The 15,620-nt window shown below is 45.3% G+C and overlaps 1 protein-coding gene across 1 annotated transcript; it reads right to left on the reverse strand.

The window, feature by feature from the left end:
- Positions 1-924: 924 nt before the first annotated feature.
- On the reverse strand, positions 925-15,332 carry rnf115 (ring finger protein 115). Its single transcript, XM_017714568.2, has 9 exons — positions 15,214-15,332; positions 13,376-13,434; positions 11,427-11,481; positions 10,740-11,011; positions 6,999-7,067; positions 6,743-6,815; positions 3,678-3,771; positions 2,448-2,563; positions 925-1,493 (listed from the first exon to the last, which is right to left on the reverse strand). Exons 1-9 carry the CDS (start codon positions 15,289-15,291, stop codon positions 1,374-1,376), a joined length of 936 nt encoding a protein of 311 aa, XP_017570057.1. The 5' UTR covers positions 15,292-15,332; the 3' UTR covers positions 925-1,373.
- Between the last annotated feature and the right edge of the window lie 288 nt (positions 15,333-15,620).

Raw genomic sequence — 15,620 nt, forward strand, 5'->3', positions numbered from 1 at the left:
GAGATCGGAATAAAACGCTGGACTCTTCCGATGAAGATGGAAAGAGTGAGCAAACAAAGAGCAACAGAACGTTAGAGAGCAGCGCGAGGAGTAAAGCACGTTTCAGAAACTGAAGACGCCGTAACCGCGGCGGTCGGGTTTCACAGCGAACACGCTCTGGATCTATGGAGCCCGTAGACTTCGGCTTTACAGGAAGTTGAGCACTGTACATTCTGTAGCTCGGCTTGTGGAGGAGGTTTGTGTGGGTGGGTGTGGGCGGGGGGTCGGTGGGGGGTCTCCAGTACCAGTAAAGTGAGAAGGCAGGAGGTGAAATCAAATGCAAAACAGAAAAAAATGGAACAAAATTAGAGCGTAAGTGTAGACACAGAGAAAGGACAGGCCACGATGGACAGAGCGCCAGAGAGATGAACAGCAAAACAGTAAACAAGCCATAGTAAACCGTACGAGGGTGGTGTGTGAGAGAGAGAGAGAGAGAGAGAGAGAGAGAGAGAGAGAGAGAGAGAGAGAGAGAGAGAGAGAGAGAGAGAGAGAGAGAGAGAAACAAAAGTCGAGTGACAGAACAAAAAAAGTATAAGGAGAGAAAGTAACCAAAGTGAAGCGAGAGAGAACAGAGATAAAGAATAGAGGGAGAAAGGCAAAAAAAAATTGATTGAGAAGACAGAGAAAAAGTAATATGAAGAAAAAAAAATGAGAATGAGGAAACAAAGAGTGGAGAGGGAAAGAAAGACAAAGACGAGAGAGAAAACCAAAAGTGAAAAAGAACAAAAAAGGTGAGAAAGTAACAAAAAAGTGGAACGAGGGAGAACAGAGAAAGAAAAAGGAATAAGAAAGGAGGAAGAGAGGCAAAAAAAATAGATTGTGAGATGACAGAGAGAGACAGACAGAGAGAGAGAGAGAGAGAGAGAGAGAGAGAGAGACAGAGAGAGAGAGAGACAGAGAGACAGAGAGAGAGAGAGAGAGATGACAGAGAGAGACAGAGAGAGAGAGAGAGAGAGAGAGAGAGAGAGAGAGAGAGAGAGGGGTCAGCATTAAGACGGAAAGCCGAGTGTTCAGACGACGCCTTTTGAACTTTTCAGGTGAGCATCTTCTCCGTGTGAAGCGCTGCGACTGAAATCTCCTCCATCCTGTGTTTAAACTGCATTTTTAAGATGAAAAACTGTCACCTTTTGTGCGGAGAGCTCACTTAAGAGCACCGTAGGGTCACCTACTGCTGACCGATCAACATCGAGGGCGCCACTGGAAGAAAAGCAGGAGGCCTCGCGTTTAAAAGGCGTCGCCTGGACATCGTCTTACAGCGGCAAACTCTCAGGGCGAGTCAGACAGAGAGAGCGAGCGAGAGAGCGAGAGCAGAGACGAGACGAAGCGCAGGGGTCTCAGAAGGACCATCTCTCCTGTGTGCGGGGGTCAGTGTTAAGGGATGGCTCTGTCGGAGGCTGGTTGCTGCTGCTGTCCTCTCCATTCAAACTCTTCCTGCAGACGGGACACGTGTCATGCTGGGGAGAGAGAGAGAGAGAGAGAGAGAGAGAGAGAGAGAGAGAGAGAGAGAGAAAATGAGGGTTGGAGGGAAGGGGCGGTTCTATGACATCACGGCCATTAATGCTGCAAAATATACTTTTCCAATAAACAGCGATTCCTACTGGAATAGAAGAGTTTATTATTCTAGTTGAGGAAGGTTTCGCAACTGTACACATGAGGGCGCTACAAACAACTACCCCTTCTAGGAAAGAATGAATGAAGGAAAGTATGATTGAAAGAAAGAAAAGAAGGAAAGCATGAAGAGAGGACAGAAAATATGAAGGAAGTAAGGAAGGAAAGTATGAAGGGAGGGATGGAGGGAGGAAGGAAGGAAAAGTAGGGAGGAAGGAACTGAGAAGGCGAAATATAGAAGAAGAACTCTAGGTGTATTATAGTTTAAGTACAGCCATTCATAGTGAACCTTCATATTTTACATGTTAATACTTGGTATTTTTAGGCTACATTAACTACAGGTAACCATTAAATCTTTTCCGGACGTTCATTAATTCTTAACCAGTTTCTGAGCTGCTGAGCGTTTATAGTGTTTATGTTGGTTGAACTGCAGCTAAAACACAGCTGGTATGTTTGGTGATACGACATGCAAATAGGTAGAAACCTGCAGTTGGGAGTAGGGTGTCGGTGTAAATTACGGTGCAGTGCATGCTGGGGATTGTAGTGTTGCCGATTGTGAAATGAGCTAATATTAATAGAAAATCTAAATAATTTAGAGGGCCGGATTGGATGGTGCCACGGTCCTGATCTTGTTTGACACATTGGTTCTAGGCCACCCAGCCCCTTGAACATACCAACAACCCCTCATCATTGTGGGCAAATCACTGCAAGCCACAGCCGACTCCCTTGCCCCACCTCTTCTTTACCCCTCGTCCCTCCTTTGTTTTTTATGATCATCTTCACTCCCATCCCAGTCTCACCAGTTCTAGCCAGGGTACGATGCAGTCGCTGTGGAAGAAGTGGTTACAGGGCAGCTGCCTGACCGGCTCTCCGACCGTGTAGTCCTCTTTACACACCGGACACTCCATATTGCTGTCTGAGAGAGGGAGAGACAGAGGAGGTCAAGAGGAATACCTGCCGTGTAGCTCCACCTTGCTGGTAATACTGAGCACCGTAATCATTCATTCAGCCTAACGAGAAACCGCAGAACGGACTGGGTTTATATCACAACACCTACATAAAAAAAAAATTCTACTGAAAGTCAACCCATTTTTCCACACAGCCATAAAAATCTATAAAAATAAAGGCTATAAACTTGATCTCAGATGGCGTCTCTTCCAGGATATGCACTGAAAAAATGATTTTTAATTTAAAAAACCAAAGCATCTAAGATTTCTGGAGTTCCGCAGTAAATTCTAAGCATATAGCAATATGTTTATGATCATAAAACACATTTTCTGTTCATTTGAGAAAAACTTTTACCAAAAAATATTTTTTTAGTTATTTCATGTAGTTACTGAATAATTTGCCTTACAATTTGGGCGTGTAAGTTTAGATGGAAAAACCGAAATATACCCACAAGCAAAATAGGTTAATGTTCTGTGTCTCCTGAAGTTGAATTAAAAAATGAAATAAATTTAAAAATTTGATGCATCGGGATCCCCGCTGGTCGCGTCAGCATTTCAGAACGCTTTAACACTGCACTGATGAAGATGTGATGACAACACTAGACAATTCACTCACATCCTTCACCAAGTTCTGACCGAGTCCTCTCTGAATTCTCTGTCAACACGCTTGCAAACGTGAGACTGATCCGCTAGTGGGGGTCCGAGGCACGACCCACGCTACAATACATTTTTCCGCACTTGACATGCAATAATACGCTTCTGCCAGAGAGGTCGCCAAATCCCAGAATCTTCCACAGTGCAGCTTTAAAGTAGAAGCTAAGCTACTCCTAAACTCCAACACGGCTAGAGTTGATGCGAGGTTCACCATTTGCAACCTTAGCATTTATAACAGACCTATCCAGTTAAAATATGAAACAGGTTTTCTGGTCTCTGGTCTGGGATGCACAGACATGGGAAATGTGGAGTGATGCCAACATCTGATATTTATAAATTCGTAAAACAAGGAAATTGGGACCAAATTCACTTGGATCAGCTTTACATCGTGCAACACTGAAGCTCAGCAGAGATACTTATGAGACTGACCGGCCTGTTCCTGAGAGACGATGACTGTAGGGAGGGAGGAGATCTTCTCTTTGTCTGCAGGAGGAGGACCTGTGTTCTCAAACTGACCCAGTAACTGAGAGAGACAGAGAGAGAGAGAGAGAGAGAGAGAGAGGGAGAGGGAGAGAAACAGTCAACTGAGGATTCAGTTTATATCACAATACCTACATTTAGAGCCGGTTATTAATTTCTTATATTTATTTTACATGCGTATGGAAGCTCACACTTAGGAGAGATCAGATGTTGTTTGTCTTTATAATCGAGCTGATGTTAACATTTGTTGTTGTTGTTTCCAACCTACATAATTTAGCTACAAAAACACAGATCAGCAGTGCAGAACTTTAAACTGGACCTTAATGTACGCATGTACGTCTTTTGTATTTTCACATTTATTCAAGTTTCCACATGCCCTCCTCAACTTAGCCATTGCCAATTCCACCTGCTAGCTAGGGCTCCCTCCATCAAACAGTGCTACTAAGCTGGTAGGGTGAAGGCGAGAGACACCCATCGGTCACTAATGCATTGTCATTCCACCCCAACATGCTTGGAGGAGAACGCAAACTGCTACTTGGACAGCTGTTCATGAAGTTATCCCCAACTCCACCGGTAAAAGCCACGACGTCATATTGCACTACATGAGCAACAAGTTAAAATTTTAATGAAACATTAGATTTTTAATCAGAAACATTTACATGCACTTACAAAACTGCAGAAAACCAGATTTTGTCAGGAATTCGATCAGCACGTTTACATGCACTTGATTAATAATATAACAGGGAAACTCCAGGTCTACAGGAGTCAGACAGTAATCAGATAATGGGGAAACTCCAGGTCTACAGGAGTCAGACAGTAATCAGATAATGGGGAAACTCCAGGTCTACAGGAGTCAGACAGTAATCAGATAACGGGGAAACTCCAGGTCTACAGGAGTCAGACAGTAATCAGATAATGAGGAAACTCCAGGTCTACAGGAGTCAGACAGTAATCAGATAATGGGGAAACTCCAGGTCTACAGGAGTCAGACAGTAATCAGATAATGGGGAAACTCCAGGTCTACATGAGTCAGACAGTAATCAGATAATGGGGAAACTCCAGGTCTACATGAGTCAGACAGTAATCAGATAATGGGGAAACTCCAGGTCTACAGGAGTCAGACAGTAATCAGATAATGGAGAAACTCCAGGTCTACAGGAGTCAGACAGGAATCAGATAATGGGGAAACTCCAGGTCTACAGGAGTCAGACAGTAATCAGATAATGGGGAAACTCCAGGTCTACAGGAGTCAGACAGTAATCAGATAATGGGGAAACTCCAGGTCTACATGAGTCAGACAGTAATCAGATAATGGGGAAACTCCAGGTCTACATGAGTCAGACAGTAATCAGATAATGGGGAAACTCCAGGTCTACATGAGTCAGACAGTAATCAGATAATGGGGAAACTCCAGGTCTACATGAGTCAGACAGTAATCAGATAATGGGGAAACTCCAGGTCTACATGAGTCAGACAGTAATCAGATAATGGGGAAACTCCAGGTCTACACGAGTCAGACAGTAATCAGATAACGGGGAAACTCCAGGTCTACACGAGTCAGACAGTAATCAGATAACGGGGAAACTCCAGGTCTACACGAGTCAGACAGTAATCAGATAACGGGGAAACTCCAGGTCTACACGAGTCAGACAGTAATCAGATAACGGGGAAACTCCAGGTCTACAGGAGTCAGACAGTAATCAGATAACGGGGAAACTCCAGGTCTACAGGAGTCAGACAGTAATCAGATAACGGGGAAACTCCAGGTCTACAGGAGTCAGACAGTAATCAGATAACGGGGAAACTCCAGGTCTACAGGAGCCAGACAGTAATCAGATAACGGAGAAACTCCAGGTCTACACGAGTCAGACAGTAATCAGATAATGGGGAAACTCCAGGTCTACACGAGTCAGACAGTAATCAGATAATGGGGAAACTCCAGGTCTACACGAGTCAGACAGTAATCAGATAACGGGGAAACTCCAGGTCTACACGAGTCAGACAGTAATCAGATAACGGGGAAACTCCAGGTCTACAGGAGTCAGACAGTAATCAGATAACGGGGAAACTCCAGGTCTACAGGAGTCAGACAGTAATCAGATAACGGGGAAACTCCAGGTCTACAGGAGTCAGACAGTAATCAGATAACGGGGAAACTCCAGGTCTACAGGAGTCAGACAGTAATCAGATAACGGGGAAACTCCAGGTCTACAGGAGTCAGACAGTAATCAGATAACGGGGAAACTCCAGGTCTACATGAGTCAGACAGTAATCAGATAATGGGGAAACTCCAGGTCTACATGAGTCAGACAGTAATCAGATAATGGGGAAACTCCAGGTCTACATGAGTCAGACAGTAATCAGATAATGGGGAAACTCCAGGTCTACAGGAGTCAGACAGTAATCAGATAATGGAGAAACTCCAGGTCTACAGGAGTCAGACAGTAATCAGATAATGGAGAAACTCCAGGTCTACAGGAGTCAGACAGTAATCAGATAATGGGGAAACTCCAGGTCTACAGGAGTCAGACAGTAATCAGATAATGGAGAAACTCCAGGTCTACAGGAGTCAGACAGTAATCAGATTTCTGCTTTACAACCAGCCAATAAACTCACAGGAGACGACGTGGTGTTTTACGTTATGTTTACATCGCACCACTTTACCTGAAAATATGAACATACATCATCTAGAAGACGAAGAATATTTCTATCCTTCATTTCGCTGAACATGTATTTGCTTTCACTGTTGCCCCAAAAGTGTTTTGCTGCGTCTCGTGGTGACGCACCTCGCTCATTTCCGACACTGCCGACTGTTATTGCACATGCACAAACCGAGAACTCCGAAAGAAATCAGAGTTCACAGCACTGGGAAATCTGACTTCTGACCTCTTTATCAGATTTCCTAATCGGATTCCACTCAACGTTGCACCAATAAATGCCACAAAATGTTACTGTAATAAATCTGCATGAATGTCACTTTTTAACACGTCTGTCAACTCTCAGTTTTTCAGTACCTGTGTAATGACGGCATCCAAACCCCCCTGCCCCCAGGCGTAGTCACCAGGGTTCGAGTGCAGCATCCCTGTCCTAACATCACACAAACACAGTTATGCTCACAAAACAGTACATTTAAGCTCATTCAGGCATCCTGTGACTGTGACTGCAATATAAATGAATGAATAAGTTAATAAGCTCAGATTTCAGCATCCTGCTCAGAACAAGCAAATGATTTATGACATCAGCTGATCTGAAAGTGATGTTTTCATTTACCATGACAGTGGAGGTGAACCCGGAACTCCTGAATTGGCAAAAAGTCCAGCGAGAAACTGTTGTACTATTCTGAAAAAGGAAAAAATAAAGGAGATTTAAAGGCATGCACAGCAACTGCTTCGTTCCACTTTTGTGACGCTGAGAAAAGACAAGATGGTACACACTCTAAAAACAGATGTGCTAAAAAACAACACATGCTGCCTCGAACTAGACACGTCAGGTGCTCGGCTGGAGACACAGATGGTGTTACTTTTAACACAGAATGCGTTAAATCAGAAAAAAATATGACACAAAAAGTCAGAAAACGAGCCACCAAGTACGTGTGATGCTATTTTACACACCACTTTTTAGAGTGCGCATTAAAACAGGTCAAGGCGTTCTGCGTGAACTTCCAAAGCCTGGCACCATTTACCTCGTCTGCTTCAGCTGAGTGAACTTAACTGAACTGAACTCCGTTCCATCAGCCAACTGTGTCTGCACACAGAGGAATTAGACCTCCGCATTTAACCCACCCCTGCAGTGAAACTCCCACATACATGCACACTAGTGAACACACACACTAGGGGGCAGTGAGCACACTTGCCCAGCGCAGTGGGCAGCCCTATCCACAGCGCCCAGGGCACTTCAGTCATGTACCGTCAAGTCAGGGGATCGAACTGGCGACCCAAGGGTGCAAAGGGAGTGAAACTAAATTCAGATTATCCTCTCTATGCATTCATGTTGTGGAATGTGATCCAGCTGGTTTGGCCGTTTTTTCACCATAGCTATAAGTCTGTGCCCCGACAGCCGGCGGGAAGGTGAGGCCAGAATCCCGAACACCTCCGAGGTACACGAGTGACGGCAGGAGGAGTACGTCAGCTTACTACAGTAAGAAATGAATAAACTGGCCGTGAACGCGTTTAATATGTTTTAATGTTCAGTTCCTTCCTCCTAATTATAGCTCCTTAACGAGCAGCTTGTAGCTACGTCAGAGTAACGAGCTCCGCCCACTCGCTGCTCAGCCGGCAGTTCGTTCTCCAGCTCCTTACACTAAATTCCCAACTGTCGTCACCACTGAGCAGCTTTTCAGTCGGCAGCTGTGACAGAAGAACAGCTGAACAACCTGGAATCAGCCAGAAATGAACCCAACACCATTCGCCAGACGTGTCTGATCTTCAGAGTCGGACCAAATCAGACTGAGCCGTAAAACTGACCCAATATCAGGTTCAGCTCAGTTTGGTCAGTTTGTCCAGATCAGTATTAATGTTGTTTTGTTCCAGCCGGTCTGTGAAGCTTCTTACAGCCCGTTTAATTTGGCGAATGGTGTTGGGTTCATTTCTGGCTGATTCCAGGTTGTTCAGCTGTTCTTCTGTCACAGCTTCAGAGTCGGACCAAATTGGCTGTCGGTCAAACGAGATCTTAAAAGTGTCCGTTTTCTGTTCGTGGCAAAGTAAGAAGTAAAAGCGCTCAACGTTCATGTAAAGCGTCTCCTACAGCTGTCAAAGTTGTTGCTTAGCAACAACTGTTGTATAATTTACCTTATGTAACAATTAGCTCCGCCCACACAATCTGATTGATTAAAAGATTTTCTGCCTGTCTTGGAAAACTTGCTGCTGTGAGTTACATCGTACCTGCATCACTCCACTGACCGCTACCAAGTAACAACAATGCTTACTTTCTTTGGGAACTACTAGAATTAATTTGCCAACATTTGAAGCAAAACAAAAAATATTTGGCAATTTTTAGGGCTTCCTTGCTCTATCTACTTTTTCTTTACTTGGTAAAACCTCAGCGTTACAGAGAACAAACTCACGGCTGTGATCTACTGTGACCGAATCACAGCCGGGATATTATTCACCCTGTACTCTGCACTCTCGAAGAGCCTGATTACTCATATCGTGAGAGGCATCCACTCATCCACCTTTGCACGCCTACAAACTTCAGTGATGAATAACACCATCATGAAGCAACACCAATTTGCTGTAGGATCTATTTTAAATCTGGCTCACGCCAATGCTAATTCTCCTCTGGTGAACTGGGCTTCCCTGTCAGAGACTCAGAGGATCTCCTCTTTAATTTAAGGCTGCTGAGCGGAGAATTGCATAACAAACAAAGGCAGAGATTCGGATTTCAGTAGCCAGGAGAAAGCCAAACTAGGAGAAGAAAGAAAGAAGGTGAGAGGGCAAACGAGAACGAGAACAATAGTAGGAGGCATGAAGCAAAACGCCAGAGAAATGACTAGAGGCCACTGCGAGAGACGGAAAGGAAACAGAAATTGCGAGATGGTTCTGCTGAACTGAACTACATACCGTTAGTAGGACATGCTAAATAGAGCCCAGAGGCTGAATCAAGAAGATTACAGGTATAAAAGTAGACAGAAAGTAAAGTGATGATGAAAAATCCTCCCAAATGTAGCTGATCAGCTTCCAGAGCTACAAGGCTAGAGAAGTCGGAGAACGTTTGTAGATAACAGTGAGTCACAGTGTCTGAAAGCCCATAACCAAGTCCATCAGAGACTCTGAACGACTCCACACGCTGTGAGGTGTGTGAGGGATGAGTCAGGCATTCAGGCAGGAGCGTAGCTAGAACTTTTAGAATGGGGCAGCCAGGTAAGACCTAGAGCTGGTACTGGGGTGGAACAGTGGAACAAAAATAAATCAAGTGCTAACGTATTAAAATGATATTAAAAAGAGATGCAATGGTTTTTCTCCAGTCTGTCCATCTCCAGTCCATAAAACGGTACATTAATAAAGTAAACTGATGTATTTCACTGACGCAGAAGGAAATTATGCATTTTAAAATCGTGCATATTAACCTTTGTTACTCATTGGAACCTCCAGTGGTTCCACAACGCATTTCGTCACGTTCTTCACTTCATAACGTTCATATTCCATCAGCTCCATTCAGAAGCTGGGCGTCGTGTGAGGCTGTAGCTCTTCTCTCCAGTCTAATAGACGGTGATGTCATTTTAAACCCTTATAATAAAAGAAGCTGAACTTTGTTTGTTTTTCTACTGAAAGTCGACCCGTTTTTCCCCAAATGTGGGCTCTATAAACAGACGGCGTCTCTTCAGTGATCTGCTCTGGAAACATCATTTTTAGAGAACAACACAAAGAGCGGCGCAGATTTTTGGACTTTAGTAGTAAATTGTAAGCGTGTAGTGATATGTGGAGATCATAAAACACACGTTCTGATCATTTGAGGGGCTTTTACAAAAATAAATAAAATAAAAAATTACATTTATTTCATGCAGTTACTGAATAATTTGCGTTTCCATTCAGGCATGTAAATTCAGATGGAAAAAACTAAATATACCCACAAGCACAAGAGGTTAAATATTTCACTTTTTTCAGTGCACAGTGTTCTCCTATAAGGAAAACTGTTCATATAGGCAGGCCAGGAGAAGAAAGCCAGGCAGGGCAGTCAGGCCTCCTTCAACACCTGCGTGTATTCAACTGTACACATTAACTAATTAGCAGGACAAGCGATCACAGCTGACTCATTAAAGGACATATATATGGTGTTTTAACCCTCAATACAGCAGCAAACAGCTCATTTCTATGTAAAGATATAATGGAGTAACGGCGTGAAGAACAGCGAATGAAGCCACGCCCCCTCGGGGGGGGGGGGGGGGGTAATCCGAGGTTCTTTGTTTTTGTTTTGTATTGGCTGACTGACTACACTTGGGGTAACGGGGGGACTAAGAAGCGGGTAAACCAGATTTTTTGGCTGAACTATCGCTTTAAGCACCAAATCGCTCACCCCTCTACAGCTGGAGATCGATCCGGTCGGCTGCTTCCTCTGGACCGGTATCTCCTCTGAGTGTGTAAGCGTGGGGGACGGCCGGGCCCCCAGTGTTCTCCTCCTCCTCCTAACGGACCCCCGAGGCCCCCACCTAGGCCACCGGGGACAGACCCGCCAAACGGCCCCCCGCCCAGACCCAAACCCCCACCGCCTCCGGGCACCCGCGGCTCTGAATCAGGGCTGTCCAGGTCCACCGTGAACGGCCGCTCCACAAACAAAAGCTGCCAAAGCTGAAAGAGAGAGACTGTTTAGCCACTCAAACCAAAACGAAACACACACACACACATTTTCAGGTCTGACATGATCTTCGCTTTTAAATTCAGCTCGATTTTGGATGCTCAGTGTTGAAACGTCCACAGAGCTGTAATTTTACTTAAACACATGAAATGAAGCATTTTTAGAACAGCCAACCACATAAAACCCCAAAATCAGCACCTCTGCGGTTTATAAGCTCTTCAGGAAAAAAACCAAAGCCCACTCATCCGAGTGTGGGAGTGTTCAACCTAAGCCCCGCCCCCTTCACCCTCTTTACTCTGATAGCCTGCACCCAGCTGCCTGCCTAACGTGCATCAGTGCTTTCTAAAACATTTCCAGGCAGCTTGCAGCTTCCACCGAATCCAGAACGTTCACCAGATATTAACATACCTCTGCAAACTGTGAAGCTGTGTCATCAAGGCCATTGGAACTACTGTCCAGAAGACTGAAAAGAACAATCACAATGTTAGCAAACAGGGCGGCTCACATTAAACGAGCAATCGGGCCACTGGTCTTACATGGAAGAATCTAAATGCCAGAGTAAATAATGTTTATTTATTTTTATTGTGACACCGGCTGATAGAAAAGTACTGAAAATAATACGGTAGTTCATGATAAGTGGGTCCCCATCATCCCTCGCACTGCAACTTAGTTCATTCATATCTGGCAAGCTGGCCTTGTGTGGCCAAAACGTAAGAACGACCGTGTCCATCAGGCTTGTTTTCCCGTTGAATTTAAATTATGCATTATTTTATTATTTATCCTGCACGTTACACAAACTGCCAACTAATTACTGCTCAGTCAAAGAGCTCTTAAGTCGCGCATCATGCCCATATTAGGAACTCCGACTCAGCAGTTTTCCTTCTTGAGAAAAAGGAAGTCCGGGGGCTTTGCAGTACTGGAATTTTCTCCGAAGGTCCTCTAAGTTACAAGGTTGTTCAGGAGCCCAAATTTGATTATTGCTATATGCAAGTAAACACTGCAGCAAACCCATCATAAAGGCTCGTCACTGCCCACGTGCTTCCATGCATCTGTACGTTGGAATGGATGTTAAGCTGTACCTCCACTAGAGGGCAGTCCAGAGTAAAAAGTGACAGCGAAACATGGCAGTGGTAGATTTACCTTTACATTTACGGCATTTGGCTGGCACTCTTATCCAGAGCGACTTACAATTTGATCCTTTTATAGAAGTAGGTGAAGGTGGTGTTAGGAGCCCAAGGTCTCTTATTGGTATAGTGTAGGGTGGTTACCCAGGCGGGGCACTGAACCCCAGTCTACAGTGTAGAAGGCGGAGGTGTTACCCACTACACTGTCCAACCACAGGAGGACGATGTAATAATATACAGAGGAACTGGCGTGAACTATTAACTACACTGCCACCCAATGGCTTCCAGTAGCACTGCTCCGTTTTAGCATGGAAGATCCATTTCTGATGCTGTTCAGAACCCCCTTCAAATAGGTTCTATATTAAACCATCTACAGCACGTTCTCCAACAATCTAAAGAACCCTTCCACAATTCAAAGGGTTCCCTGAGCGTTAATGGTTCTATACGGAGCCACTGATCCTCATTCACCAACCGTTCTTAAGAAGAAATTCCTTCTTAAAACCCTCTCACGCAGTTTTCACGAAGATTCTGACTCACCACTGTTCTCTTATTCGGGATTTGTTCTCAGGTAAGAACAGAACCTGCACGCACTCCAGAGAACAAAGGTGAGGACAGTTCCACGCTTTAAGAGCACGTCATGAATCTGACGCAGACGTTTTCTTAGGACCTTCCTCAAGAACATGTTTGAGAAGGAACTCAGGACGATATTGGTGAACGAGGCCCAGCGTCTTCTCTAGAGAACCCTTGAAGAACCATCATTTTAATTGTTAAGCTGTAAATGTTGCCAGTTTCCAACGTACTTTTTACCCCCTGGTCCGTTTCAGAACTGCGAGAACTGAAGTCAACGTTTCTGTGATGACCCGTTTACATATATCCGCCTAGAGGAGCTCAGCGCCGCCCCTTCACGCTGAACTTGTAAGCGTTTCAGCCTGGATGGATCGTTTCTCAAGCAGCCAATCAGAAGCAAGTGTTTGGTCATTCACATATCCATCTCAAAACTCAGCAATAAAAAAAAAAAAAAACAGCCCGCTTAATTTCCAAGGGAACGATTGAGGCTGGTAAAAATGGAACCTCACAAATGCCACACCTGGTGATACAACACAAGAAAAATGTTGCACGTGACGCTGAAACTTATCTGGCGTGGTCCAAGCGCGGCAGTCGTGCAGGACCTGCCGCATGCCATGAGAGCCAACAGACAAGGAGGAAGCAGGCGGACTGGACGAGAAACCTCACCTGGAGTCCTCCGTCACCTCCTCGATGAAGCCCGAGTCACATCTTGGGCAGATATATTCCTGCAGACAAGCAACACATCATCAGCCGAGAACTTCCAGTTTCAATTCAAAAATGACAGCTACAAATAAACAAGGGAGTCATGTGAGCTGCTGGATGGTTCTAAGCAGGACACTTCCCCATTCCTCATAGCAACGTATTCCCAGAAACACGTATTCCCAGAAAAATGACTGTTACTAGGGCTGAACCACTCGGGGAAAACATCCAAGTGCAATTCTTCCCAAATCAACCGCAGTTTAAACACAATTATCTCTATAAATGAACACCCAGGCCTGATTTTTGGCCAAGAGGACCACAGCATCCACCTCTTCTGGCAGCCTGAACGCGGTGTCGAACGGCCAGCTGTGATTAGATGTGGGCGATGAGGCAAAACGTAGTATCGCAATACTTCCGCTCGTCACAACACACGATACACGTCATGATATTTATGCTTTTCCAACATCTAATACGTTAAAACATTAGTGCTTTGTTTAAAAATAGTCCAAAATCTATGAATTCAGGTCTTTGTATTCGTCATTTCACACAATAAACCCAATCAGAACCGACTAATTAAGCTCAAGCTTGCAGTCAGGGTGGGTTTTAAACTGCTGATACCCACAATACGCGGGTACACCGCAACGTAATTATCATAATATTATAAGTACTGCCCAGCTCTAGCTGTGATGTCACATATACGCAGAACATGGGTGTTTTGTTGCTTCTCCGTGTTTTTAGGTTTAATTTCCTTGTTTAAAAATTTTAATAATGTATAATAATAATAATATTAATAACAGCGAATACTGTGTTGATCTGAAGCTCATCCAAAAACAGACGGCAAGCTAAGCCACGAAGTCACCGTCCAAGCTCAGTGCGACACTCAGCCGTTCAATTCCAAGAGGCGAAACTTCAAATTTCAAGAGACGCTTGTTGAAATTTCAAGCCATGAATGAACGTGGGAACGCGGGCGGGCTAAGGGTGGGCGATATGGCCAAAATAAAACGCTGCGATACTTCGACACGTCTCGAATGCACGGTATGGACTCTAGCTAGAACTGAGGGGGGGGGAACCCAGCAGAGCTAAATAATAAAAAAATATCATCAATATTTGTGCACTAAACCAGCCAGATGGGACTCATTTAGCTCGCTTTGCAAGGACACAATTCAAGCACTGGAGGCACTCAGAAGACTTGTATCGTGACAATTTATCGCGATAACGATACACATCGTCCATTTCGCCCAGCCCTGAAAATGACAACGCTCAGAACTAAAACAGGCCACACTTTTCAGATTTCACTTTCAGTTTGACGCCCTCCAGCGACCCTCGCCTCAGCCCTGGGAAACATTTAAGTGCATATCTGCTACTTTTTTGACACCAGCGGCGCAGGTTGGCGCTCCAGACGCGAAACGCTGAGCAGAAGAGGGAGAAAATGGTGAGGAATGGAGAGAAACGCTGCCTCCACTCTTCCTGTGTTTCTGGCAGGAGGTGTTTTCAGACCTTCGGCGTTAAAACGAGGCAATAAAGCGACTCGGACTGACCCGAACAGGTAGATACACGTTCACCTGGACGCACAAAAGCGCAATAAAGCTCCGTCGGCGTCGCTCCTGCGGCCCAACAACAACAACAACAATAACAACAACCTGGAACACCAGCGCTGGGCTAGCTCGGCTAGCCCGCCTGGCTACGTCCGCGCTGGCTTCGTCGAGCGACTTCCACAGAATAAAGAGCGCTAACTCGACTGTCACGGCTCGGCGAAGGTGGAGGAAGGTCGGGGTGGAGAGAAGGACCAGAGAACGCCCTCTTACCGGGAGTTTGGGGCTCACTTCGCCTTTACAACAGTGACAGAAGAAGCGATGCGGAGGAACCGCCGCAGCCTCCGCCATCTTACCATGAAGGGGGAAAACGGGCTGGCGCGATTGCGTCAGCACTGGGGCGGAGCCAAAGACGTGACGCCGCACGTCCGCGCCTTCTAACGCTCGATTCGATTCAGGGAGCCGAATCTTTCGAGCTGTCCGATTCATTGACTGAGGCCCCTAAAGAGGCATCCCCTGTAAATGAAAACGCCGCGTGGGAACGAGATCCTAACGCAGGGCCACGACTTAGTAAAGCGCGAGACTTACTCCAATTGGACGGCGAAATGAGGAACGGGACATCCTGCAGGCCCATGCGTGGCCACCACTTAGTAAGGCGCGGGAACGAGATCGTGGCTTAG

Source organism: Pygocentrus nattereri, chromosome 3 (assembly GCF_015220715.1).
Source record: "Pygocentrus nattereri isolate fPygNat1 chromosome 3, fPygNat1.pri, whole genome shotgun sequence".
Taxonomy (NCBI): Eukaryota; Metazoa; Chordata; class Actinopteri; order Characiformes; family Serrasalmidae; genus Pygocentrus; species Pygocentrus nattereri.

Bases quoted from the DNA above. Each gene is read 5' to 3' on its own strand.
- rnf115 (XM_017714568.2), bottom strand. From the start codon at position 15,291: ATGGCGGAGGCTGCGGCGGTTCCTCCGCATCGCTTCTTCTGTCACTGT. The intron at 11,482-13,375 runs GTGAGGTTTCTC...TGTTCTTTTCAG, and splicing joins GAGGTGACGGAGGACTCCAG to TCTTCTGGACAGTAGTTCCA. The intron at 7,068-10,739 runs GTGAGCGATTTG...TTCCTTTTTCAG, and splicing joins CGATCTCCAGCTGTAGAGGG to AATAGTACAACAGTTTCTCG.